At 45.0% G+C, this 27737-nt stretch overlaps 1 protein-coding gene across 1 annotated transcript; it reads right to left on the bottom strand.

Moving 5' to 3' along the window:
* Positions 1-689: 689 nt before the first annotated feature.
* On the bottom strand, positions 690-27737 carry TRIM72 (tripartite motif containing 72). Its single transcript, XM_082260922.1, has 8 exons — positions 27630-27737; positions 25021-25065; positions 20798-21194; positions 19284-19379; positions 13290-13520; positions 9787-9809; positions 7547-7665; positions 690-1790 (listed from the first exon to the last, which is right to left on the bottom strand). Exons 3-8 carry the CDS (start codon positions 21191-21193, stop codon positions 1222-1224), a joined length of 1434 nt encoding a protein of 477 aa, XP_082117048.1. The 5' UTR covers position 21194; positions 25021-25065; positions 27630-27737; the 3' UTR covers positions 690-1221.

Genomic DNA, 27737 nt, shown 5'->3' with positions numbered 1-27737 from the left:
GGGTTGGTTTACTGGAGGACAGATTGACCTGGAGAAGGGAAGGTTTATACTGGGAAATAGACTGTCCTCGGGGGGGTTACTGGGGGACAGGTTGACCTGGAGCGAGGGGGAGGATTATACTTGGGGACAGACTGACCTGGGGGGATTATATTGGAGGGGATAATTGGGGGGATTGTTTTATTTAACCATGCCCTTGAAGCCCCCCCACCGTAAACACAATTGGGCCACACCCATTGCTGGCCACGGCGTACTACATGTGCCAAACTACTCCTCTACTTGGTGTGCCCAAAGGTGCCTCCATATCCTTAACAATCCTAGCAACATCCCTAGCAAAATGAAAACCATTGCCTACTCTTCACTGTGACATACTAAGCACACCACCTTTTTTTTTGTAATGAAACAAAGGGGCCCAAAATATGATCATGCACACAGGCAATGATTTCATTATTTGCCCCTGCCCCCAAGCATAGCACCAGAGTACTGCATGTAATGCACTTGCATCCCCCAAGCACAGCACCAGAACACATGCATCAACTGAGCAAAGCACCAGTGAAACCGCGACTCCACCACCTCCTCCCCCCACCCCTTTCCTCCCACAGGTATATTCTTTGGCAGGTTTCCCTATGAAATACACCACACAGGAAGTCAGTTTTATGCATTAAAACATTTTTCTCCACAAGACAACCGAGTGATCTGAGATCTCTTTATTTCTGAGTAGTGAAGGCCACTAGAAAAACTTTTAATTAAACCGATTTTTTCAGAAGCCCCTCACAATACATAGATTGAAATGAAATGTCCTTCAAGCCCAACCATCAATGTTGTACCATTGCATGGTCCTTCGAGCCGGGCCCTCTTCATCTTCTATTTGTTGGGTGTAGTTCCATTCATCATGTTTTTAAACAGTTTAGTTACATTTTTTGGATTCCACCAATACTGAGAGTAACATTAAATTGTCTTCACATTGTGAGTTGTAGAGTAGATATTGGTTTTTGTCTGTGGTTCTGGTGCTGGGTTGGAGGAACCCCCGGAACCAGCTAGTCATTAAGCCAAAAAATGACAGCTGAGCCCTAAATTTTTGGAGCCATTGATGACATTGGGCTAAGATTTGTTAGTTTGGAGGTAGACTGACTGGTTCCTGAGTTCTACATGCATTACCCTACTGTTCCTCGGTTGAAATCATGAAACATGCAGTTGTGTTGATGGGCAACATCAGGACTGAATTTATAGCTGGGTACCAGGTGATGCATAGATCTTCAAGGGCTGGGCGTTCTTTCCCTTGTCATGCCAGCAGACATCAAAGAATGGGTGGAGGCGGCCCGAGAATCGCTCGTGGAATGTGTACAGGAGTTTGACGTTGTCCTCGTCGTCCGAGTCGAAGAAGGAGAGGACCCCATCAGAGAAGCTGAGGTAGATCCCGATCTTTTCCGGACGCCCATCCACACGGAGGATTCGAGGTTCCTTCTGCTCAACATGGGCCTCGTAGACCTTCCCATCCTTACATCCCAGGAGCCAGAAACCGTTGGCAGGGGTGGCGTGCAGCTTGCCCTTCCGGTTGGCAGTTTCAGTGATGACACCCAGGGCCCATCTTGGTTTGTCCTCCACGATGACCTCCCAGTAATGCTCTCCCTCCGTGAAGCTCTCTATGGTGACTAAACAGTTGCTCTTGTCGAAACGCGCTGGGTCATCAGACACGGGCTGTTTGTGGTCAGAACATTCGACCGATTTGCCGTTGGAGGAGATGACCAGGTTCTGCTGGGCCGAGTTGGGGTCAAAGTTTAGGTTTTCCAGAGCTGTAAAGAAATGTGAAAGAAAATGGTGGCGGTCACATCAATTGTGGAAAACTCAAATCAGACAGGGCCACACCTCCTCATAATATGTCTCTTATTGGGGGGATAGGGGGTGGGGATAGACACAGCTTACCTCCCACCGACTCTCAATTATCTCTAAGCAGGGAGATCATAGAAATTCTAGCCTGCAGTTTAAGAGATAAGCTCATTTGCATGCTAGCACTTGCCATCATTTCATAAACTAAACTGCAACTTTCAAAGGGTAAGGTGTGTTTAACGGTGTATTTATTAAAAAAATAAATAAATAATAATTTGCATAACAATTCACCCTGTGAAAGTGCATGCACATTCATTCTGTATGAAATGTGCAAAATAAACTATTGTTATTAGGCTATTTCCTGTTCTGGAGGGATGTTTTTAATTGATTTAAAACAGAAAATACCATGCTTGGCCACTAGGTGGTGTCAAGTATCATAGGCAATTCCTATAATACATAGCACCACCTAGTGGCCAAATGTGATGTTTTCCAGTTGAAATCAGTGGAAAACAATCATCGAGCACTGAAATAACCTAATAACATTTTTTTTTCTTGCCACATTTGCGCAGAACAAAAGGTACATGCAATTTTAAATTTTTTTTCTTTCTTATAAATACGCCTTTTAGTCTGTTTTTTTTAATCTTCTGTTCTAATCATTTCAAATAAACTTTACATAATTGTACAATAAAGTAACCAATACCCTTTTTGGGGGAAAATTATGACATTTTGCTACTTCTGATACACTTCAATATTTAGGCACTACTTTTATATCAATTTACAACATATTATGACTCAGTAGTCCTCTTGTGCTTACATTCCTTGTCTTCCAGCCAAAAATAAACATGAATAACCCATTAAAAGATAAAATACCGAAACTCATTTTGCTGCAATATTCACCTTCAGTCCAGAGATTTCTCTGCAGTATATCTTTCTGTCACTAGGTGTCCTCAGTCTAACAGTCAGCATCATTCAACCCACTTCCTGGTCATCCTGGACCCACCCCTTGCTGGTGACTGGACAGTGAAAAGAGAAGCAGCGTGGTGATGAGCTTGTCTCTCTGTCACTCTGCTCTATCCTCCTGTCAGCAGTGACGACCCGTCCATTAGGGACATAGGGGCGTTGCCCCCCCATCCATGCATCCAGACCCCTAATCTACATACAGAGTGCCGGACGCATGGATTCCAATGGGGTTTTTTTTGTTTTTTTTTAAGCACATGATTAGAGCCAGATGCTCTAATAGGCTTAAAAAAAAGGGTGGGCTCGGGGCGCAGGGCACTGTGCCCTGAGCCCACCCAGTTGTATTACAATAGCGAATAAATATTCGCTATTATCGCACTGATTCTCCTCCCGGCCAATCAGGAAGCGGGTTGTGAGTGCCTTTAACTTATTGGCTGAAAAGGGAAGCGATTTTACTGGCCATTGGCCAGGAAGAGGGAGGAGACGCAGGGTCAGAGAAGACTCACAGCCACTCGGGGAAGGAGGAGGTAAGGGAGCTGGCTGTCCGGCTGGCTGGCCCGCCGTCCGTCCATCCCAGCAGGGGGGGTGGTGGATTTGACTGCTGGCCGTCCCGCATGGGAGGGGGGTGTTGGTTTTGCCACCCTCCCAAATTATCATGCACCAGCCGCCACTGCCTGTCATATCCTCTTGTCAGCACATGATATGAACTTCCTCTTACACTCCAGCCTTGCTGATCTCTGCCTAGAGTTCAACTTTAAAGTTTATTTAAACCGCAAAAGTGAACTTCCCTTATTTATACCCTTTTCGTCTGCTAAATATACCACTGAAAGTGTTTTGTTATATCTGTGTAAAAAAAAGTGCAAAAAATACCCGTAGATTCTTGTGATTTGATACCTTCCTGTGCCATCTGTCTGCAATGTTATCTGTTACATTGTTCTTGGCTATGACCACCCCCCCCCCCTTTCTATAATATGGAGATAAGGGAGGTGTCCTGTAGTGCTAATATTCTTTTTGTGCTGTTGTTCTGAAGATTTGGTATTATGAGTGTGGGTTGTCACCCTAGAACAGGAAGTGTTTTCTGGCAGGATCATCAGGTGAAAATAAAATATTAAAATCCTAAAGTAACCAAGCCAAAGCTCCCCAAGCATAGATTCCCCACCATGTACACCAGTGGAATTTAATGTCAGTTTATACCCTGAACTACAAACAAAAGGTTTCAGCGCAGGGGCAGACTGACAACTTTCGGCCCAGGGGGCAAGTACAAATCAGAGGCCCATGGTGCAGCGACTCTGCCCCCCCCCACTCTCCCTCTTCCCAACCTCCTCCTGACCCCCATTCCAAGCTGAAGCCCTGCTCCAGATGCTCCCTACTTACCGGCTGAATCCGGGTTTCTGACCTGGCCAGAAGGGGGAGGTTGGGGGTGCTGGGGCAGCTCGGTTGGTGCAGAAGAGTCTCCAGTGGGGCATGGAACCGGCTTCTGCTCAGACACGGGGGGGGGGGGGGGGGCGCGCTTTGTCCTTGTCTTCAACCCGCACTCAGGAATCCTTTAGGCATGTCTGTGGCAGAAGCGGTGCAGCCTTTTTATGGGGCATCAGAGCGGCCCAGGGGGCAATTGCCCCCTGGCCCAGTCCTCCCGTTTCAGCGGGAAGTCGGGACTGATACTAATGTGTTTTTCTTTTTCCCTCTTTTTACAATGCATATGTACCATTCACGCTCCTTGCTAATGATATAACAGTTCTGGAAATAGAAGACAGATGTAATGGACTAAAGTTGACATTATGTATTCCTCTTTGTTACTTTACAATAAAATTATGTGGAATAAAAAAAAAAAAATCCTGAAGAAAAGTAATTATTTCAGCAACCGCATCTTGGTAAACTGCAATATATTACATTTTTGTTACACTTTAACTTTTTACCACCAAGGACATACTAGAGAGGCATGTGTTTACCCTTATGATGCAACATTGTAATGTGAATGCTGTGCTACTGCTGCCATCTGCTGGGCAAATGTGGTACAGCTAAGTGGTAATGACTTGCCTTGCTGTGCTTGGTTGTTGGATTCAATTACCACCAGGGGGACATTACCTGCATGGAGTTTGTATGTTATCCCTGTGCTTGTATGGGTTTCTTCTGGATGTCCCACTTTCCTTCCAAACTCATATCAATAGAATTATTGCCTTTCTCACAAGCATCCTATGGGCATTGTCATTGGTGTACGCAGCCTTTTGCATTAGAATGCGCACCCCAGAGCACAAACACACATGCATGTATATCAGCAGAGCAGTGGGCGGTGTCAATAGTTTTTATTTTTAATAATTTTTAAATTATTTTTTATTTTAATTTTTTTTTTTAATTTTTTTTTGGAGCCCTGTTCGGGGGCTTTGGTGAAATATTAACTACTTCTGGACCGGAAGGATTTGCCCCCTTAATGCCCAGGTCATTGAGATTCGGCACTGCGTTACTTTAACATACAATTGCACGGTCATGCGACGCTGTACATTAAATTAAATTAATGTATTTTTATCCCCACAAATAGAGCTTTCTTTTGGTGGTATTTGATCACCTGTGCAATTTTTATTTTTTGCGCTATAAACAAAAAAAGAGAGACAAACCAAAAAAAAAAAAAAAAAACAATATTTTTCACATTCTGCTAAATGACATTCCCCAAAAAAACTTAAAAATCCAAATTTTTTAACATCTTAGCCCAATTTGTATTCTGCTACATATTTTTGGTAAAAAAAAATAAGCCTATTTTGATTGGTTTGCGCAAAAATTATCGCGTCTACAAACTACGAGAAAGATTTATGCCATTTTTATTTTTTATTTTTTTTTACTAGTAATGTCGGCGATCTGCGATTTTTTGAGGGACTGCGACATTGCGGTGGACAGATCGGACCCCTAACTGACATTTTTTACACTTTTGGGGGACCAGTGTCATTACTACAGTAATCAGTGCTAAAAATATGCACTGTGACTGTAATAATGACACTGGCAGGGAAGGGGTTAACCCAGGAGCAATCAAAGGATTAAGTGTGAGCCCAGGGGAGTGTTTTCTAACTGTATGGGGGAGGGGCTTGTGAAATGACCATAGAGACCTGTGTTCCTATATAGAAGGATCACAGGAGCTCTGTGATCATTTCAGAGAGAAGAACGGTCAGCTGTGATTGCAACAGCTGACCGTCCTTCTCTCTCAGCGGGGAGGAATCGCAGGTGTCAGGTGGCAATCAGAGCCGCCTGCCCTGTGCATCGGAGTCCCCGCAGCTTAATGGGGGTGGAAGCACGCTGCCGCCGGCGCGCACTCACTCCCTAGCTGCAGGCGCATGACCGACGTAGACCTACGTCAGTTTTTGCGCATTAGGGCCAGCCTGCCACAGTAAATCCTTAAGTGGTTAAGGGTTTCAACAGAGAGAAAGGGACTGAGGACAGAGATTACCCAGTCCCTTTCTCTGCAGCCTCAGCTGCACTGGACAGTGAACAAATGGGAAGTGCTCTGTGCTGAGCGGCTTCCTGTTCATTCACAAACTGAAGCATAGTAAATATACTGTAGTTTACTATGCTTCAGTTAAGAATGAATACAGGAGCAATTGGTACAGATCATCACTGTGTTCATTCATTCATTCATTCATCCTAAATCATCCCATGCAGCAGCAGGTGGGAGAGGAGGGAACCTGGCAGCACTGCAGGGGGGAGCACCAAGAAGCAGAGGGAATCAGCACCACATAGGGTGATTAGGGTGTGCACAGGCACACCCTGTGCACACACCTATGGGCATTCGAGTGTAAGCTCCTTTGTGGGACAGTGATTGGCGTAAATGGCTGAAAACATGCCAGCATTAGATACAAATAAAACCTGGGGGTGTGGCCTGCCTCAGAAGTCAGAAAAGTCAGGGCTACAGCAGCAGTCCCGGGGTGCTCCCTGGGCAGAGGAGCTGGAGTTCAGCAATGGGTACAGGAGGATGCCTTGGGGTACCAGCAGCCAGGTAGCCGTTCATTTGGATACTTTGTAAACCTTGAGGGGAGATTAAGTGGAATGACTGGAAAAAAGCGCACTCCATGTGTGTGATTGGGGCACGGGGTCGGCTATTGGACTGATCGATGAGCAAACAACGATGGAAATCCTGAGTCAGTACTGGATTATTATTATTAGTTCTGTGTAATGTGGGCCAATCAGGTGCAGGGCTGTGGATATGAGGGTACCACCAGTCCAGCTGTACGGTGCCCAGCAGTGGGGGGCCCAGGCAGCAGGGTGAATCAGATGTGGGCAGGTAAGGGAGATTGGCGCAGCGGGGGGGGGGGGGGGGGGCCATTACTGGAACCGATCCCCTGTATGGCTCTCTCTGCAGCAGCTGAAAGCCGGCATCTTCTCCACTCCCTCCCGCTGTCTTTCAGCTGCTGCAGAGAGGATCAGTTCCAGTAGTTGCACCCTCTCCGTGCACCATACATTTCACCCTCGCCTCAGACCCCCCCCACCCCTTCAGTGCTGTCGGCTTTCCTCCTCTCCTTCCCACCTTACAATAGGATCCTTCAGGATGGAATGTGGGGGAAGGGCCCAGTAAATATGTCATTTTTACCAGCCCCTTCCTCTCCTCAATGAACACAATGAGTGATTGGTACTGATCACTCCTGTGTTCATGCATAACTGAAACATAGTAAACTATGTTTACTGGGGGGGGGGGGGGCGGGGGTGGCTGTATCGGACCACCATGGTTTTTAACAGCATCCCCGATCAGGTGTGTCCTACTCTGAAGCCCCTCCCTGAATCTTACCTGGCATCAGCGATCGGAACATCTTCCGCCACACCTGGAACTTGAACTCATCGGAGATGATGGGAAGCTGAATATCCAGACGGCCCGGAAGAGGAGGCTCAGATAGAATCTTCCCCAACCTGATAACAGAAATCTGTATTATACTGCTGGAATTTATTAACTGTCAGCAGGTGATTCTCCAACTGTGCTGGAACTACAAGTCTCAGGACAACCTACCAGGATAATAATAATAATAATAATATATAATATAATAATAATAATAAAATATAATATATATATAATAATAATATATATTCAGTTAAGGTAACAATGTAACAAAAATAACTTTTCAATCCAATGCCTGTATAAAGTCAAAGGGATATCACTGATAAAATGAAAAGGAGATTTTATGTTTTTTATTTTCATAGGATAGGGTTCTTTACAGTACAAGGGGTGTACAAAAGACAAGGGAACATCACCGATAAGGTGAAAAAGATTTTTAATTTTCTATAGGAAGAGGGTTTTTATAGTTAAAGGGGTGAACAAAAGGCAAATAAACAATGATAGGGTGAAAAGGAGATTTTAATTTTGCTATAAGATAGGGTTCTTTACTGTTAAAGGGGTGTACAACAGACAAGGGAACAAATCGATGGTAAGGTGAAAAGGAGATTTCATTTTGCTATAGGATAGGGTTCTTTACTGTTAAAGGGTTGTACAAAAGACAATGGAACGTCAATGATAAGGTCAAAGAAGATTTCATTTTGCCATGAGATTGGGTTCATTACAGTTAAAGGGATGTGCAAAAGACAATGGAACATCAATGATAGTGTGAAAAAAGATTTTTACTTTGTTATAGAAAGGGGTGTAAATCAGGTGCGTGAAACGGAGATCTTACTTTGCTATAGGATAGGGTTCTTTACAGTTAAAGGGTTGTACAAAAGACAAGGGAACGTCGATGATAAGGTGAAAAAGGAGATTTCATTTTGCCATAGGATAGGGTTCTTTACAGTTAAGGGTTGTACAAAAGACAATGGAACATTAATGGTAAGGTGAAAAGGAGATTTCATTTTGCCATAAGATAGGGTTCTTTACAGTTAAAGGGGTGTAGAAAAGACAAGAGAACATCAATGATAGGGTGAAAAAGATTTTTGCTTTGCTATAGGAAGGGGCTCTTTATAGTTAGTTAAAGGGGTGTACAAAAGGCAAATAAACAATGATAGGGTGAAACTGAGATTTTACTTTGCCATAGGATAGGGTTCTTTACAGTTAAAGGGTTGTACAAAAGACAAGGAAATGTCAATGATAAGGTGAAAAAGGAGATTTCATTTTGCCATAAGATAGGGTTCTTTACAGTTAAAGGGGTGTAGAAAAGACAAGAGAACATCAATGATAGGGTGAAAAAGATTTTTGCTTTGCTATAGGAAGGGGCTCTTTATAGTTAGTTAAAGGGGTGTACAAAAGGCAAATAAACAATGATAGGGTGAAACTGAGATTTTACTTTGCCATAGGATAGGGTTCTTTACAGTTAAAGGGTTGTACAAAAGACAAGGAAATGTCAATGATAAGGTGAAAAAGGAGATTTCATTTTGCCATAAGATAGGGTTCTTTACAGTTAAAGGGGTGTAAAAAAGACAAAAGAACATCCATAATAGGGTGAAAAGGAGATTTTAATTTTGCTATATGTAGGTTCTTTACAGTGAAAGGAGTGTACAAAAGACAAGGGAACATCAATGATAAGGTGAAAAAGATTTTTACTTTTCTAAAGGAAGGGGCTCTTTACAGTTAGAGGGGTGTACATAAGGCAAATTAGAAATGATAGGGTGAAAAAGAGATTTTAACTTTACTATAGGAAGGAGTTCTATAAAGTTAAAAGGATGTGCTAAAGACAAGCAAACATCAATGATAAAAGGTGAAAAGGAGATTTTAATTTAGCTATAGATAGGTTCTTTATAGTTAAAGGAGCGTACAAAAGACACGGGAACGTCAATGATAAGGTGAAAAGGAGATTTTAAGATCACTAAAGGAAAGTGTTAAGTACAGTAAGAGTGGTTAAAGCGGAAATCTAACATCTGCTATGTTTAGACTTAAAAGCGGAAGAGTTGCTGGTTTCACATAGTTATATTGTTACATACAGTAGTTAGTCAGGTTGAAAAATGACACAAGTCCGTCTGGCTCAACCAATAAAAAACAAAAAACTGAATAAAAATCAAAAACATATAAAATGCTGATTCGTCTTTTTTTTTTTTTTTTTTTTATCTCACCTAGATGTCACCACACAGAATTTCTGCAAACAAAATAAATACACAAGATTAGAGCGATGAGTATAAATGTCTACTTGTAAATCATCATATTGCAAAACCAGAGACTAGGATATAATTAAAGAGGAAGTAAACCCTCCTCTGCAAGTTGTACCTATAGGTGATCCTATGATAAGGCTTACCTATAGGTACTGTAATATCTCCTAACCATGTACCGTTTAGGAGATATTTACCTTACATGCAGCCAGTGACGTCACTGGCGCATGCGCTCTGAAGGAACGGCCACTGGTGCTGTTCCTTCAGAGTCCCGTGCCGTGACCGTCGGCTCCCGCGCGCGTGAGTGACGTCACCGCGGCTCCGGCCAATCAGATGGCCGGATGCCGCGATCCCGGAAGATGGACGACTGAACATGTCGCCCATCATAGAGGTGAACAGGCGGCACGGCGGGGGCTCGTTCTAAGGTAAGTATTGCATAATGAGCTAGTATGCGATGCATACTAGCTCATTATGTGTTTCTCTTTCAGGTTGAAAAAGGAAAAAAAAATAAAAAATTTGAGTTTACAACCTCTTTAACTGTCTCAATTAACTCCGGCAGCTGACGCCATTTTTAAGGTACACAGCCAAAAATAATAAAAACTGCTGTAAAAAAGTTGTTCTGAGAATTAACATGCGTTCTGTGTGAACTTCTTCTGGTCAAACGCTCTTTAACCACTTCCCATCCGGCCATTTCTGACACTTCGCTCCTAGGTTTAAAAATCAACTTTTATTCTGCTAGAAAATTACTTAGAACCACCCAAACATTATTTATATATATATATATATATATATATATATATATATATATATATATATATTGTTCATCCCATGTGATAGCAATAAAAGATAAAAATAGCAATAAAAAAAAAAATATATATATATATATATATATATATATATATAAACAAAATGGATACAATCTGTAGCACCTTGTATATTTATTGCAGCGTTTAAAAAAAAAACAAAAAAAACCCTTTCATGAGTTAAAAAAAAAAAAAAGAGCCCAATTTTTTTTTTTTTTTGTATAATGTGAAATGTTACGCTGAGTAAATAGATACCCAACATGTCATGCTTTGAAATTGCATCTGCTCGTGGAATAGTGGCAAACTACGGTGGTTAAAATTATCTATAGGCAACGCTTTAAATGCCTTTACAGGTTACCAGTTTAGAGTGGCACAGGAGGTCTGATGATAGAATTATTGCTCTCGCACTGATGTTCACAACAATACCTCATGTGTGGTGCGATCGCCATTTACATATGCGTGCGGGAGTAACGTAAGCGTTCGTATTTGCCTGTAAGCACGGTGGGACGGGGGCGCTTTAAAAATAATTTTTTATTATTTATTTTATACAAAAATATATATATTTTTTTACACTTTTTTCTTTTTTGTACTAACTTTTATTGCTATCACAAGGGATGACCAACGTCCCTTGTGATAGCATGGGCAGTGATAGGTCCTCTTTATGGAGAGATATGGGGTCTAATAGACCCCAAATCTCTCCTCTGGCCACCCATGTAGCCAAGGGGAGGACTGGGCCAGGGGGCAATTGCTCCCTAGGCCGCTCTAATGCCCTGTAAAAAGGCTGCACTGCTTCTGCCACAGACATGCCTAAAGGATTCCTGGTGAAGAGAAGTAAAAAGTCCCCACCGCTGACCTACTGAGTGCGAGATGAAGACAACGACAGAGCGCAGGCCTTCCCCCTTCCCAGCATGGATGGTGTAAACTGTGTCTGAGCAGAGGCCGGTTCCATGCCCCACTGGAGACTCTTCTGCCCCTGCCAGCCCCAATCTCCCCCCAACCTCCCCCTGCTGGCCAGGTTGGGAACTCCCAGAGAGTACCTGGAGCAGGGATTCAGCTTGGAATGGGGGTCAGGAGGAGGATTGGGAGAGTGAGAGGGGGGCAGGGGTAAGGGAAAGCGGGAGGGAGCCGAGTCACTGCACCATGGGCCTTTGGTTTGTACTTGCCCCCTGGGACGAAAGTTGTCAGTCTGCCCCTGCTTGTAGCCAATCAGACACAGATCGGTCTAATCGGCTACATACCTGGCCAGTGGGGGCCAAGTAAACAAAGGGACAGATCCAGAAGGAATGAACTACTCCAGGGTTTCAGAGAGGGTAACAATGTCAGTTCCTCTCTTTCTGTACCAGGCATCCATTGCCGTTGGCCACATTTCTCCCGACCTCCGCGATGGGACCGGAGAACCTAGAAGAGGGGGCGCGGCGAGAGGAAGGTGGGAACCCTTGCTGCCACCAGCAGAAGTGATTGAGTGGCTAATTAGCCCCCTGTCTTGTACAGAATCGCCAGCTGAACACAAGGATACCTATAGGTGCACCCACCATCCCAGTATAACCACTGAAACTGGAGGACATCCATGTACGGCCTGCGGGTGGGAAGTGGTTAATTATTATAGGCGATAGTAAAGGTAGGTTAATTCGTAAAGAACAGACGGAATAGGGAAAATACAACATTCTGGCCACTAAACTTAGCTGAAGATCATAGGCAATAAATACATCTGAAGAAAAAACACAATGTAACAATTCTAGAGAATGACAATATAGTGTATGCTTCATTTCTATGATCCTCAGCTCCATCTAGTGGCTATAATGTGGAATATTCAAATAAAAGTCTACTGCAATAGAAGAGATTTAATACTTTCCTCTCCATTGGTTGGTGTCTCCTACTTCCCCACCATTTCAGCACTGCATCCTCCATCAACCTCCATGACATTCAACACTCTGGGAGTGTCCGATGCCTGTTTCCCCCCATGCACTCTGTGGTTTCATCTGCCAACCCCTACATCACCATAAGACTCAGCATTGATGTAGGGGTTGGTTGAAGGATGGAAGGAACCATTGTTCTCTGTGGGGGGGGGGGGGGATACAGTGCTAGAATAGAAGGGAGGTTGGGGACATGGGCAGATGGAGTATAATACCCCTTCTAGTGAATGTAAGGTTAACAAGCTGACCAAATGCAGGGACAAAGTCATCCATCGCCCAGGGCAAAGATGCCAAACTGCGCCCCTCTCTTCCCTTAGGGTTACAGTCAGGGTGCCCCCATCCCTGCAATAAACCAATGCACCCAGGGCAGCTGCCCCCTCCTGCCCACCCCTTGTCCCGGCCCTGAAGCTGACCACCCACATAGAGGAAGTGAGGAGGAATGTCACCAATGGGGACACAATAGGTGATAGAGGTTCTAACCAGGGGTGTCAAACTGGCGGCCCTCCAGGTGTTGCAGAACTACTCCCATCATGCCCCAGCCTATGGGAGTCATACTGGTAACTGCAAAGCTTCATGAGACTTGTAGCTCTGCAACAGTTGGAGGGCCGACAGTTTGACACCTAAAACCTTACTACATCCAAAATTACAAAAATAAAAGTTCTCATTGCATTTGGGCTTTCCCAGTTTAAAATCAGCTCCAGACAAATAAACAGTCCCCCCCCCCCCCCTCCATGACATGGTTTGTCGAGTTTACCCGCAGGAATTCGGTTTGCTCCTGGCCTTCTACATCTTTCAGGACTCCCTCCATTTGCTTCAGCTGCTCCACATAATGGGCCATGCTCTTCCTCTCCCCCAGCAGGGCGGCGCTAGCGTTCTCCTCTGCCTTGTCCGCCTCCTGGGCCAGCGATGTCTCCATGATGTTCAGGTAGGAGCGCATGATGCTCAGTTGCTCCTTCACATTCTTCTTAAAGCGAGACACCGTGTCCTGTGATATAGAGAATCGTCAGATACAGAGAAGACTGAGAATTCCGAGAGGAGGAAAATTACTCGGAGTTTGATTAGGCTTAAGTGCCGGTGTTCCGTGAAAAATCCATACCCGTGAGAAAACCATACCCTCGTCACTTCCGGTTCCGCTACGGAGGGTATGGATTTCTCACGGTAGTTAAACTTGCGGCGCTTACATTAAAACAGCTCATCTGAAACGTAAATCATCTCCGCTCTTCGCCCTGTCACTGCCCTCATCTCCGGTAATAAATATAAAAGCGGATCACGGAGCCGCGATCTCCGTCATTTACATCTCATACTCCCGCCGCCGCTTTTATATTTATTACCGGAGATGAGGGCAGTGACAGGGCGAAGAGCGGAGATGATTTACGTTTCAGATGAGCTGTTTTAATGTAAGCGCCCCAAGTTTTACATTAGACACAGTGCCGTGAGAATTTCATGCCCACCGAGCATGCGCACTTGTCTAATTCTTTAATGTTCAATCACGTATCCGGGGCTCTGAGCATGCGCACTGCTGCGCTGCTCAGCTGTTTTAGCCCGGAAGTGACGAGGGTATGGTTTCTCCACGGGGTATGGTTTTTTAACGTTACACCGGTTCACACTAATGCGATGCCAGACATCGCATGTGATTCCCACCACATTGCTGTGCAGATCCCATGCGATGTCTGTGCGATGCAATATCAGCCATACAAAATGTATGGCTGAAATCGCATTGCATTCACACCAAAATGGTGCAGGACCCTTTTTTTGGTTCGCACTGGAATCGGACTGCTCAGGGCCAATTCTCAGCTTTCAGCGCTGTCGCACTTTGAATGACAATTGCGCGTTCATGCAGTGCTGTACCCAAATAAAAATTTTAGCATTTTTTTTCAAACAAATATAGCTTTCTTTTGGTGGTATTTAAACACTACTGGGGTTTTTATTTTTTGCTGAACAAACAAAGAAAAGAAAATTTTGAGAAAAAAAAACAAAAAAAGAGTTTATATAGTTTGTTATAAAATTTTGCAAACAGGTAATTTTTCTCCTTCATTGATGTGCGCTGATGAGGCAGCACTGATGGGCTCTGAAAGGCACTGATAGGTTGCACTGATAGGCGACACTGATGGGCCCTGATAAGGTGGTACTGATGGGCACTGATAGGCTGCACTGATGGGCACTGATAGGCTGCACTGATGGGCACTGATAGGCTGCACTGATAGGCGACACTGATAAGGCGGCACTGGTGGACACTGATAAGTGACACTGATGGGTGGCACCGATGGGCACTGATGGGCAGTACTGAAAGGCACTGGTAGGTGGCACTGAAGGGCACTGATGGGTGGCACTGATGGGCAATGATAGGCACTGGTAGGTGACACTGATAGGCAGCACTGATGATGGGGCACTGATTGTCACTGATAGGTGGCACTGGTGGGCACTAGCAGGTGGCACTGACCTGCACTGCTAGGTGGCGCTGACCTGCACTGGTAGGTGGTGCTGGTGGGCACTGGTAGGTGGCACTGGGGCACAGATGATCCTCTCCTCTTTGGTACTGATGTCTCTCTGACAGCAGCTGGCGATCGGCTTTTTTTTCTCCTTACGCTGACAGCACGTCATTGGCTGACAGCTGATCACTTGGTAAGGGGCCGGGACTGGCTTCTTACTCCGATCTGTGATCAGCTCAGTCTCATTGACTCGCTGATCACAGAGCGGGCTGTGCACGCTCCACAGGGAGCGTGCAGGCAGCTCATACACGGGAGGACATACATGGATGCCCTCCCAGCAATTAAGGTCCGCGCTGTAGCCGTCTTTCGGATAGGAAGTGGTTAATATCAATGGTCTTAGTTTTTAATAGGAGTTCTGTCATTTTTTTAGTTGTCAGTAAAATATGTGCTCCCATTTTCCATATTTTCTCAGTCCATATTTTCTCAGTCCATATTTTCTCAGTCCATATTTTCTCAGTAAAAAAATGCTGCAAGAGGTTGGCAGCTCTATACTCATCAATCCATCATTACATACATTTTGTTTTTCTATGCAAGCAGTGTAAGTACAGAATTTTCCCTGGCATCATTCTCATGCAGTCTACTATAAAGTTTGTTGCTGTGGAAGCTGCATGCTGATAGGAGGAGAGAGCAGAGTGACAGAGAAACAAGCTCATCGGTCTGCCAATCCTCCTTTCATTGTCCAGTCATAGGCAGGGGAGAGGACAAGACCTGTAACCGAACTGCTGTTCTGCCTCACCTATACAGTAGGGAAATTAATTATTTGATCCCCTGCATATTTTGTACGTTTGCCCACTTACAAAGAAATATGAAGGGTCTATAATTTTTATCATAGGTGTATATTAAATGATAGAGACAGAATATCAACCAACAATCCAGAAAAAAAAAACACATGATACAAATGTTATAAATTGAGATGCAGTTCAGTGAGTAAAATAAGTATTTGATCCCCAAGCAAAACATGACTTAGTAGTTGGTGGAGAAACCCTTGTTGGCAAGCACAGGTAAAACGTTTCTTGTAGTTGGTGACCAGGATTGCACACATCTCAGGAGGGATTTTGGTCCACTCTTCTTTACAGATCTTCTCTAAATCTTTAAGGTTTCTTGGCTGTGGTTTGGCAACTCGAAGTTTCAGCTCCCTCCATAAATTTTCTATAGGATTAAGGTCTGGAGACTGGCTAGGCCACTCCATGACCTTAACGTGCTTAATCTTGAGCCACTCCTTTGTTGCCTTGGCGGTGTTTTGGGTCATTGTCATGCTGGAAGAACCATCCATGACCCACCTTCAGTGTTCTGGCTGAGGGAAGAAGGTTCTCATCCAAGATTTTACAATACATGGCCCCGTCCATTGGGACCTCAATGCGGCAAAGTCGGCCTGTACCTTTAGCAGAGAAACAGCCCCAAAGCATAACGTTTCCACCTCCATGCTTGACTGTAGGGATGGTGTTCTTAGGGTCAAAGTCAGCATTTTACTTCCTTCAAACACGGCAAGTTGAGTTAATGCCAAAGAGCTCAATTTTGGTCTCATCGGACCACAGCACTTTCTCCCAATTCTTCTCTGAATCATTTAGATGTTCATTGGCAAATTTCAGATGTGCTTTCTTAAGGAGGGGGAACTTGCGGGCACTGCAGGATTTCCATCCATGGCGGCGTATTGTGTTACCAATGGTTTGTTTGGTGACTGTGGTCCCAACTGCCTTGAGATCACGTGCAAGCTCCTCCCGTGTAGTTCTGGGCTGACCCCTCACTTTTATCATGATCATCCTCACCCCATGAGGCAAAATCCTGTATGGAGCTCCAGATCTAGGGCAATTGATGGTTATTTTGTATTTCTTCCATTTGTGAATAATCGCTCCAACAGTTGTCTCCTTCTCACCAAGCTTCTTGCTGATGGTCTTGTAGCCTTGTGCAGGTCTACAATCTTGTCCCTGGTGTCCTTTGACAGCTCTTTGGCCAGAAGAGTTGAAGCTGTTATAGCTGCAAAGGGTGGGCCAACTCAATATTGAACCCTACGGACTAAGACTGGGATGCCATTAAAGTTCATGTGCGTGTAAAGGCAGGTGTCCCAATACTTTTGGTAATATGGTGTATTTTACTCACTGAACTGCAACTCAATTTATAACATTTGTATCATGTGTTTTTCTGGATTTTTGGTCGATATTCTGTCTCTATCATTTAAAATACACCTATGATAAAAATTATAGACCCTCCATTTCTTTGTAAGTGGGCAAACTTACAAAGTCTGCAGGGGATCAAATAATTATTTCCCCACTGTATGTATTTTTATTCTTTTGCTGTGTTGAACTGTATCAGGTTACTATTGTTTTAATGTATGTTAAAGCGGAGTTCCGGCCTTTTTTTTTCAATATAAATCCCCCCAGGACAGTCAGGGCTAGTGCATTTCAGCAACGATAGCCTCTGAACTGTCCCCGGGTTCACTTACCTTTTAGAAGAAATACTTACCTTGAAAATGTCTTGTCCAGTGCTACCATCTCAGGTGTGGGCAGCTGAAGCCGGAGCGTCCTCTTCGGTGATGTCGGAGTCCCAGAAGGCCCTGCACCGGCCTCGCTGGTCACTTCCGGTGCAGACACGTCATCCCTTCACAGCTTCTGGGCATGCCCAGAAGCTGTTTAGCAGGGAATGACGCGCCTGCACCGGAAGTGACGAGCAGGGCTGGTGCAGGCACATTGACTCCTGGGAGCGATGACGGTCGACTCCCAGGAGTCAATGCAAGCAGGAAATGACGGCGCGGGCCACGGCCGCAGAGGGAGGAAGTGGGAGGAAGGTGAGTATATTTTCTTCAAAAACAAGGTAAGTAAAGCAAAAAAAAAAAAAAAAACCATGATTATCCAATTTGATTATCCAATTCTTTTTCAGGTTACTTAGAGCAAGCGGATGTCAAATTTTAGTTTTGAGGCTGGAACTCCACTTTAATCACTAGCAGTGGTTTAGGGCCGCTACAGCTGTCCTCCCCTCTTGTTTAGTGCTAATCAGTTCAATCCTAGCTAGACCCTCTCTTTTTTCTTTCAACTTTTCAGTGTTATTTTTTTTACAGAGAAAGGATTTAGGGAAGTCATTGCTTTCTCACACTTTAACCACGCTAGCGGTATCCCCGAGCGTGACTCGGGGTAGGAATTTCCTGCTATTATCGGTATCCCCGAGTCACGCTCGGGGTGAATGGGCAGAGCTATGCAGACAGCGCAGCGGAGTGTCTTACCTTATCCTGGCGATCCAGCGATGAGCTCTCATTGCTGTGACCGCCAGCCGAGATCTCCGCCGCTCGTCTGTTGGTAGGAGGACTTCCTAGTTCCGTTCCCTGCAGCAGCAATGCTGCATGGGAGCGGAACTAGGGAGGGAAATTAAAAAAAAAAAAAAAAAAAAACGTTGCACAAAACACATTTTATATTATATATATGCATATATATATATATATATGCATATATATATATATATATATGTATATATATATATATATATATATGTATATATATATATATGCATATATATATGTATATATATATATATATGCATATATATATATATATATGCATATATATATATATATGTATATATATATATATATATATATATATATATATATATATATGTGTGTATATATGTGTATATATATATATATATGTATATATATATATATATATATATATATATATAAAATTATATTATTGATTCGATTATAATTCATGCGTTTATATATATATATATATATATATATATATATATATATACACACACACACACTCATATATATATATATATATATAATATATAACGCATGAATTATAATCTAATCAATAATAATTTTATTATATATATTATATATATTCTATAATAAAATTATATTATTGATTCGATTATAATTCATGCGTTTGTGTTTCAAATTTATCACATCTGGGATGTCTACTAGACTCTTGTTTTGGTCAGGTTTAAGTCAGTAATTACTAAGAATTATAGGCCTATAATACATAACGCCAAATTTCCATGAAAAGAATTGTACCGCTTTTGGTACAGAATTCCTGACAGAATCATACCGCCAGGGAGGTTAAAAACAGCAAAACATCTAAGGTAAAATTGTGCTGGAGTCAACTTCTGTGTCTTATTGAACAGTTAGGCTGCTTGTGGATGTTGCCAATTCAGCAAGTGACCATACTGTCTGGATAGACTGGAAGTAATAGGCACTTTTAATGATGAGTTGATAAATTTTAGGTTTTCATATGATAGTTGGTCATGTTGAAGAGACGTACCTGAACCTCAGCCACCTGTCTGTCCAAAACCGTCACTGTCTTCTCCTTCCGCAGAAGAGCTTCCTGCAGGAGGACCTGTTGCTGGGGGAGTTCTCTCTGCAAGAAACATATATACTGGTATTAATAACATGTATAAGTATCACATCAGACAATCCTTTATTGTTCTGACCCTTGAAAGTACAATGTAGCTGTGTAGGGTTAAAAATGAAATCTAAATTTGATCTCATGATGTTATACGCAGTCTGGTGCTCCCATTGTGTCTATATACAGGATCTCACATTTTTGTAAATATTTTATTCTATCTTTTCATGTGACAACGCTGAAGAAATGACACTTTGCTACAATGTAAAGTAGTGAGTGTACAGCTTGTATAACAGTGTAAATTTGCTGTCCCCTCAAAATAACTCAACACACAGCCATTAATGTCTAAACCACTGGCAACATAAGTGAGTACACCCCTAAGTGAAAATGTCCAAATTGGGCGCAAAGTGTCAATATTTTGTGTGCCCACCATTATTTTCCAGCACTGCCTTAACCCTCTTGGGCATGGAGTTCACCAGAGCTTTACAGGTTGCCACTGGAGTCCTCTTCTACTCCTCCATTAATACATCACGGAGCTGGTGGATGTTAGAGACCTTGCGCTCCTTCACCTTCCATTTGAGGATGCCCCACAGATGCTCAATAGGGTTTAGGTCTGGAGACATGCTTGGCCAGTCCATCACCTTTACCCTCAGCTTCTTTAGCAAGGCAGTGGTCATCTTGGAGGTGTGTTTGGGGTCATTATCATGTTGGAATACTGCCCTGCAGCCCAGTCTCTGAAGGGAGGGGACCATGCTCTGCTTCAGTATGTCACAGTACAAGGCTAGGCCCAAATCTACTAGAGCAAAGGCTGTGGCTTTACTACAAGGATTAAGTGCAGAGGATACAGCAGTATAAATCTGGCCAGTAGCAGGGCAGTGTTAATAAGAGAAAATAGGCCAGAATGTACTAGAGACTACAGGCATGTGTTTTACTACAGGAAATAGTAGACTGCAGATGATATAGTAGTGTAATAATGGCCAGCAGCATGACAATTTTAATGAGCAAGGCTAGGCAAATTAACTAGAGACTATAAGCACAGACTGAGACTTTACTATAAAAATTAAGATACTGTAGAATTGTAGAGCATTGTTACTATAGTCAGCAGCAGCACCATTATAATCAGGGATAGTAGGCCTTACTGTGTATGCCTAACTTTTCTTTTATTGATGTAGGATAAGGGGTGCGGGGAATGTGAATGATGTAGTGGTTTAGGTGTACACTGTTCTTAAACCTAGTTTCTTTTTCTTATAAAGCAATGCAGAGGAGCTGTAAAAATCTCATAACTGGATGGACAGAAACACAAATCCTTTGGCAGGTAAAACAGCTCCTATGTATATATTTCATCTGTGTATTCCGTTTTTCCCCCAGAGTTCAGATTTAATTCAATGTGGTTCTAAATAACATATGGTAATTGTCTGTGTGCTGAGTATTACCTTCATCTTGGTGTGGGCCTCAGCAGCTGTAATGATATTGTGGCCCCTGTGTTTCCCCAGCGAGGCGCACACCCCACAGATCAGCTCCTTGTCCTGCTCACAGAAGACGCTGAGCGGGTCCAGGTGCTCCAGGCAGTGGCCTTGCGGGACTTTCTTGAAGCTTTGAACCAAATTCTCCAGCTGACGGTTGATGTGAAGAGTTTTGGGATGGGTCGGGGCCTGGCAGGTGGGACACAGAGCAGAGCCATTCTGATCCTCGCCCTTGGGGGCCTCAGTCAAGCAATTCTGGCAGAAGGTATGACCGCATTCTGTGGTGATAGGGGAGTGGAAGAGCTCCAGGCAGAGCTGGCATGTGAGGTCATTCTGCATGCCCTGCACAAGCTGAGGGTTCGCCATGCTGGAGAGAAGACATTGGAAACACATCAAACATACATCCAACATGCATGTGACTGTTCTTGTGAAGGCAAATATGTAGAGAGCAGTTAGAAGGTATCAAAAACAATTGTTTTGCATAGAATAGGATCCTAAGCCCCCTGTCATGTCTTTTTTATTTGCTAATTGTGTCCCCCAGGTGAGATTTCCCTTCACTTCCTGTCCCAGAGACACATCAGGAAGTGATAAATTATCTCCAAAAGGAGCAGAATTCAACCTATTGGAAGATTTCTTCTGTTTCTGTTGCATTGACAACTTTAAAATTTGGGGTTTCCCATTGCTTTTTGAATGATGATGGCCATCTGGACAAACATAGAGGATGAATCTCTCCAGTTAAGACACAGACAGCATTATTATTATATTTAATTTATTACCTATATATTATACTATTATCTTATTATGATCATATTATTAAATATTGTTATTATATTATAGGTCATAATAATAATTATTATTAATATTATAAGGTCCCTTATATGTTATCTTTTTATTACTATTTATAATATATAATAAATATAATACATTTATAATAATAATTATAATTAAATTATGACATACTTACTTACTGATTACTGTTACATGGGTTCTAAAAACACCTGCATGTACTGTATATATGGCCTCAAACTGGAAGAAGAATTGATGCCGGTAAGGAAGCCATGTCACCTTCTCAGTGCCAGCTCAGCTCTCATCTATAAAGTGATTCTGAGAATCAGTGTTGGGTTTCCCCCCAGTAGACCAGCACCAATTCCAAGATTACAATACCAGGGGATTGTGGGAGGGAATGCCAAAGGAAATATATATGCTCTGGCAGATTTATGTTCCTGCACAGCTATGTTTTCTCAGTGAAGTTACCTCCCCTCTCTGACAGTTGTCACCATAACAGATGTCCCCATTGGAAAATGTCATCTCTATTGCTTTAATTGCACGTATGCCAATAAAAAATGTCAGCTGAGCTACATAGATTTGTTCTAGTGGTGGGACTTAGGGATCTACCCCGTAGGAAAGAAACTGAAGTAAGCAGTCCCTGGTTAAGGTGGGGGTCGCTAGTAATTCCCTGGTGTAGAGGATCCTGAGGGGCTAAGTGCCTCCTGACATGAGTGGTGCTACCTGGTCAGGCTGAGGACTAGGAAAGCAGAGGGCCTGCAGTGTCAAGCGCCTCCTGAGAGTGGCAACCCAGGAGATGCCAAAGTAGCACTATGGGTTTGGGACCCCACAGTGTGAAATAGAACTTGCCATAACAGCAAACACTTTTTTCTGCCCCTCACCTTATGTGCTAGAGCCAGTGATGGCAAACCTTGGCACCCCAGATGTTTTGGAACTACATTTCCCATGATGCTCATGCACTCTGCAGTGTAGTCTGTATCATGGGAAATGTAGTTCCAAAACATCTGGGGTGCAAAGTTTCGCCATCACTGGGCTAGACCCTTTGGCCAAGACAAATTTTGTTAGGAGACCTCAAGGCCTAGCCATTGTATCATACATTGGCACTTTTCTTTACATGTTGGTCACTGCACTTATTTTTCTTTTTTCGCTCCACAGGGCAGTGGCGGCTGGTGTGTTGGGGGCGCAGGGGCGCCGCTCCCCCATCCGTGCGTCCGGCCCCCTAATCTACATGCAGGGGCGCTGGACGCATGGAGTTCAATGGGGTTTTTTTTTTCTGAAGCACGTGATTAGAGCCAGAGGCTCTAATAGGCTTCAGAAAAGGGTGGACCTGGGGCGCAGAGCAGTGCGCCCTGAGCCCACCCATTTGTGTGACAATAGCGAATGAATATTCGCTATTGTCACACAGATCCTTCTCCTGGCCAATCAGGCAGGCAGACCCTTTTCCTGATTGGCCGAAAGGCAAACGATTGCCATTGGCCAAGGAGGACTCGAGGACTCGGGAGTCGCGGAGGACTGAGGAGAAGCCGCCGCTGCATCAGGTAAGTGCACTGGTCACTCGCTGCACGCTGTGGTCACTCTGCATTGATGGGGGCATGTTTTGGTCACTCTGTATTGATAGGGGCATGTTTTGGTCACTCTGCATTGATGGGGGCATGTTTTGGTCACTCTGCATTGAAGGGGGCACGCTGTGATCACTCTGCATTGATTGGGGCACTCTGTGATCACTCTGCATTGATGGGGGCACGCTGTGGTCACTCTGCATTGAAGGGGGCACACTAGTGTCACTCTGCATTGAAGGGGGCACGCTGTGGTCACTCTGCTTTGAAGGGGGCACGCTGTGGTCACTCTGCATTGAATGGGGCACGCTGTGGTCACTCTGCATTGACTGGGGCACGCTGTGATCACTCTGCATTGATGGGGGCACGCTGTGATCACTCTGCATTGAAGGGGGCACGCTGTGGTCACTCTGCATTGAAGGGGGCACACTGGTGTCACTCTGCATTGAAGGGGGCATGCTGGTGTCACTCTGCATTGAAGGGGGCACGCTGGTGTCACTCTGCATTGAAGGGGGCATGCTAGTGTCACTCTGAATTGAAGGGGGCACGCTGTGGTCACTCTGCATTGAAGGCCCCTTTCACACTTTTGTGACCTCAAGGTCATGCTATTTTTTGCAGCGTTTTTTGCCGCAAAACATTGCCTATTACATTTTTCTGTTTGCGCCCCCCCCCCCCAAAAAAAATTTTGAGCACCAGCCGCCACTGCCACAGGGTGTTAGGGTGTGGGTCTTCGGGCCTACCCTGAAGTCTAAGGGGAGGATGTGTGGCCCTTAGGTTCTTTCCTCCCCTGCCTTGGTGGGGATCATCTGACTTCGGGAGAGCTTCAGCAGAACTTGGTGGTTGGCTTCAGCTGGCCAGGAGCAAAGAGGGTCCACCAGGTCTTTCAGCTAGGTGGACCATAGTGCTTTGCCCTTGTCAATAGCTTTTCACTCTGAGGGGGTCGGGGAAGGTCCTTCCTCTATGGTAGGGGATCATATGGCAACCCAGGCATCTTTTTGGTTCACTTGGTGTTTAGTTTTTGGGCAGTGGTGGGAGTACAGGGAAACGTCTGCCCACCGAGGACCAAGTTTGCTCAGAAATGATCGGCTTTTCACATTCTGTAATTTGTTTTAGTAAATGGTCCTGAACGTGGCAGTCTGTTGCAGCCAGCTCTGCAGAGCATTCCGCCATAACTCTAGAGATATGAAGATGTCCCTGGCTGTACAGAGAAGAATTTTGGGAGGGACGTGAACTCTATAAATAGGATATCAGTAAAAGCCAGCGACATGCCAGAGAGGGTAATGTCAGAGGAGAGGAGCAAGTTGTGACTCTTCAAACTTGGAAACCAATCCATTAACTCATCTGCTTTTATACTCATCAGATACATGTTTTTATGTTAAGTACAGCATGCTAAGTATTATGTCAGGGTAACACTTCTATGTATATAGGTAGGTTTAGATCACAAGTACTCCTCTGACAATAGCTTCATCTGCTTTTCTCTCCAGAAAGACGAGGCCATCTTTGTTCAGGCATCACCTGGGTTCATTGTCTACTTCCTGAACTGAGATGTCTGCTCTATGCTTACAAATGTCTGCCACTGATCAGTCCCTGCTGCAGCCTCTCTCTTTGTTAATTGCTATAAAGTTACAATGTTGCAGTCTGATTCCTGGGGGAGAGGAGATTGGTGAAATGCTTCCTCCTGCCTGCAGCAGACTGATGACATCATCTCAGCCTAGGCAAAGTCAGAGACTTTTGACTCAATGATTTTGTTTGTTAGACGGTAGGCTGGTCGTGTACTTCCTAATGGTTCAGAGGGAGGACATCATGCAGTCATCCACATGTGGTAGTGAAGAATATAAGTGACCAACATACCTGCAAATTGTCTGATGGCGTCCACAGAGTCACAGAGCTAACAATCTGTGGGGAGAAGAAGACAAAGGGTGTCAGAGTTGACAAAAACTGTGGGGCAATCAGAGAATTTTTTATTGTGATAAGTCAAAATACATAGTGAGTGCTGACAGCTTGTAGGGATGAGAAAAGCATTATGGCTTGGGAGCGACATATTCAAACCAAGAGACAATGAGAAGGCGAGACAGGCATTGACCTGGAGAAAGAGAGAGACCCTGACCAGCAGAGAGAGAGAGAGAGAGAGAAAGAGAGAGACCCTGACCAGCAGAGAGAGAGACCCTGACCAGCAGAGAGAGAGAGACCCCGACCAGCAGAGAGAGAGAGAGAGAGACCCTGACTAGCAGAGAGAGAGAGAGAGAGACCCCGACCAGCAGAGAGAGAGAGAGAGAGACCCTGACTAGCAGAAGAAAGAGAGACCCCGACCAGCAGAGAGAGAGAGAGACCCTGACTAGCAGAGAGAGAGAGACCCTGACCAGCAGAGAGAGAGAGAGAGACTGACCAGCAGAGAGAGAGAGACCCCGACCAGCAGAGAGAGAGAGACCCTGACCAGCAGAGAGAGAGACCCTGACCAGCAGAGAGAGAGAGACCCCGACCAGCAGAGAGAGAGAGACCCTGACCAGCAGAGAGAGAGACCCTGACCAGCAGAGAGAGAGACCCTGACCAGCAGAGAGAGAGAGACCCCGACCAGCAGAGAGAGAGAGACTGACCAGCAGAGAGAGAGAGACCCTGACCAGCAGAGAGAGAGACCCTGACCAGCAGAGAGAGACCCTGACCAGCAGAGAGAGAGAGAGAGAGACTGACCAGCAGAGAGAGAGACCCTGACCAGCAGAGAGAGAGACACTGAACAGCAGAGAGAAAGACCCTGACCAGCAGAGAGAGAGAGACCCTGACCGGCAGAGAGAGAGAGAGAGACTGACCAGCAGAGAGAGAGACCCTGACCAGCAGAGAGAGAGACCCTGACCAGCAGAGAGAGACCCTGACCAGCAGAGAGAGAGACCCTGACCAGCAGAGAGAGAGAGAGACCCTGACCGGCAGAGAGATAGAGAGAGACTGACCAGCAGAGAGAGAGAGAGACCCTGACCGGCAGAGAGATAGAGAGAGACTGACCAGCAGAGAGAGAGAGAGACCCTGACCAGCAGAGAGAGACCCTGACCGGCAGAGAGATAGAGAGAGACTGACCAGCAGAGAGAGACCCTGACCAGCAGAGAGAGACCCTGACTGGCAGAGAGAGAGAGAGACTGACCAGCAGAGAGAGAGAGACCCTGACCAGCAGAGAGAGAGAGATCCTGACTGGCAGAGAGAGAGAGAGACTGACCAGCAGAGAGAGACCCTGACCAGCAGAGAGAGAGACCCTGACCGGCAGAGAGATAGAGAGAGACTGACCAGCAGAGAGAGAGAGAGACCCTGACCAGCAGAGAGAGACCCTGACCGGCAGAGAGATAGAGAGAGACTGACCAGCAGAGAGAGACCCTGACTGGCAGAGAGAGAGAGAGACTGACCAGCAGAGAGAGAGACCCTGACCGGCAGAGAGAGAGACTGACCAGCAGAGAGAGAGAGACTGACCTACAGAGAGAGAGAGACTCTGACCAGGAGAGAGAGAGAGAGACACACACTGACCTGGAGGGTAAGAGAAAGACTGACCAGGAAAGAAATAGAGGGAAAGACTGACCAGGAGAGAGAGAACGAGACTGACTGGGAGGGAGAGGAGAAAGAGAGAGAGAGAATCTGACTAGGAAAAAGAGAGAGAGAGAGAGAGAGAGAGAGAGGATCTGACCAGGAGAGAGAGAGGGACTCACTAGGAGAGAGAGAGAAAGACTGACTGGGGGGGGGGGGAGCAAGAGAGAGAGAGAGAGAAAGAGAATCTGACCAGGAGAGAGAGAGAATGACCAGGGGGATAGAGAGACCAGGGGAGAGAGAGAGGGAGAGAGAGAGGGAGACCGACAAGGAGAGAGAGAGAGAGGGAGGGAGAACAAGAGACTGACTAGGAGAGAGAGAGAGAGAGGGAGAGAGGCTGACTAGGAGAGATAGAGAGGGGGGGGGAGACTGACTGGGAGAAAGAGAGACTGACCAAGAGAGATAGGAAGAGAGAGAGAGAGAGAGAGAGAGAGAGAGAGGAAGAGAGAGAATCTGACCAGGAGAGAGACTTACTAGGAGAGAGAGAGAAAGACAGCAAGACTGACCAGGAGGGAGAGAGCCTGACTAGGAGAGAGAGAGAGAGCCTGACCACGAGAGAGAGACTTACTAGGGGGGAGAGAGGGCGAGAGAGAATCTGACCAGGAGGGAGAGAACCTGAACAGGAGAGAGATAAAGAGAGACTGACAAGGAGAAAGAAAGAGACTGACCAGGGGGGACCAGGAGAGAGAGAGAGAGAGAGAGACTGACTAGTAGAGGGAGAGAGAATGCCTCTCTCAGAAGAGAGAGAGAGCAAGGGAAAAAGAGAGACTGACTAGTTAGGAGAAAGACACTGGACATGGACAGAGACAGACACTGATTGGAACAGACACACTCCAAGTGGACAGGCACTAACCAGAAGTGGGAAAAAGAGATAGACTGATAAGAAGAGAGAGACTCACAGTGACCAGAAGAGACACCCTCCAAGTGGACAGGCACTGACCAGGAAGGACAGACCTTGTGTCAGTCGTAGTGTTGGGGTCACTCACCAGTAGATGTGTAGCTTTGGC

Source organism: Pelophylax lessonae (assembly GCF_965119305.1).
Source record: "Pelophylax lessonae genome assembly, chromosome: 6".
NCBI classification, from domain to species: Eukaryota; Metazoa; Chordata; class Amphibia; order Anura; family Ranidae; genus Pelophylax; species Pelophylax lessonae.
The sequence above is the reverse complement of the archived record's forward strand: the minus strand, read 5'-3'. Positions and strand labels throughout refer to the sequence as shown.

Bases quoted from the DNA above. Each gene is read 5' to 3' on its own strand.
- TRIM72 (XM_082260922.1), bottom strand. From the start codon at position 21,193: ATGGCGAACCCTCAGCTTGTGCAGGGCATGCAGAATGACCTCACATGC. The intron at 13,521-19,283 runs GTACGTCTCTTC...TCTATATCACAG, and splicing joins GACAGGTGGCTGAGGTTCAG to GACACGGTGTCTCGCTTTAA. The intron at 1,791-7,546 runs GTAAGATTCAGG...ATTTCTTTACAG, and splicing joins GTTCCGATCGCTGATGCCAG to CTCTGGAAAACCTAAACTTT.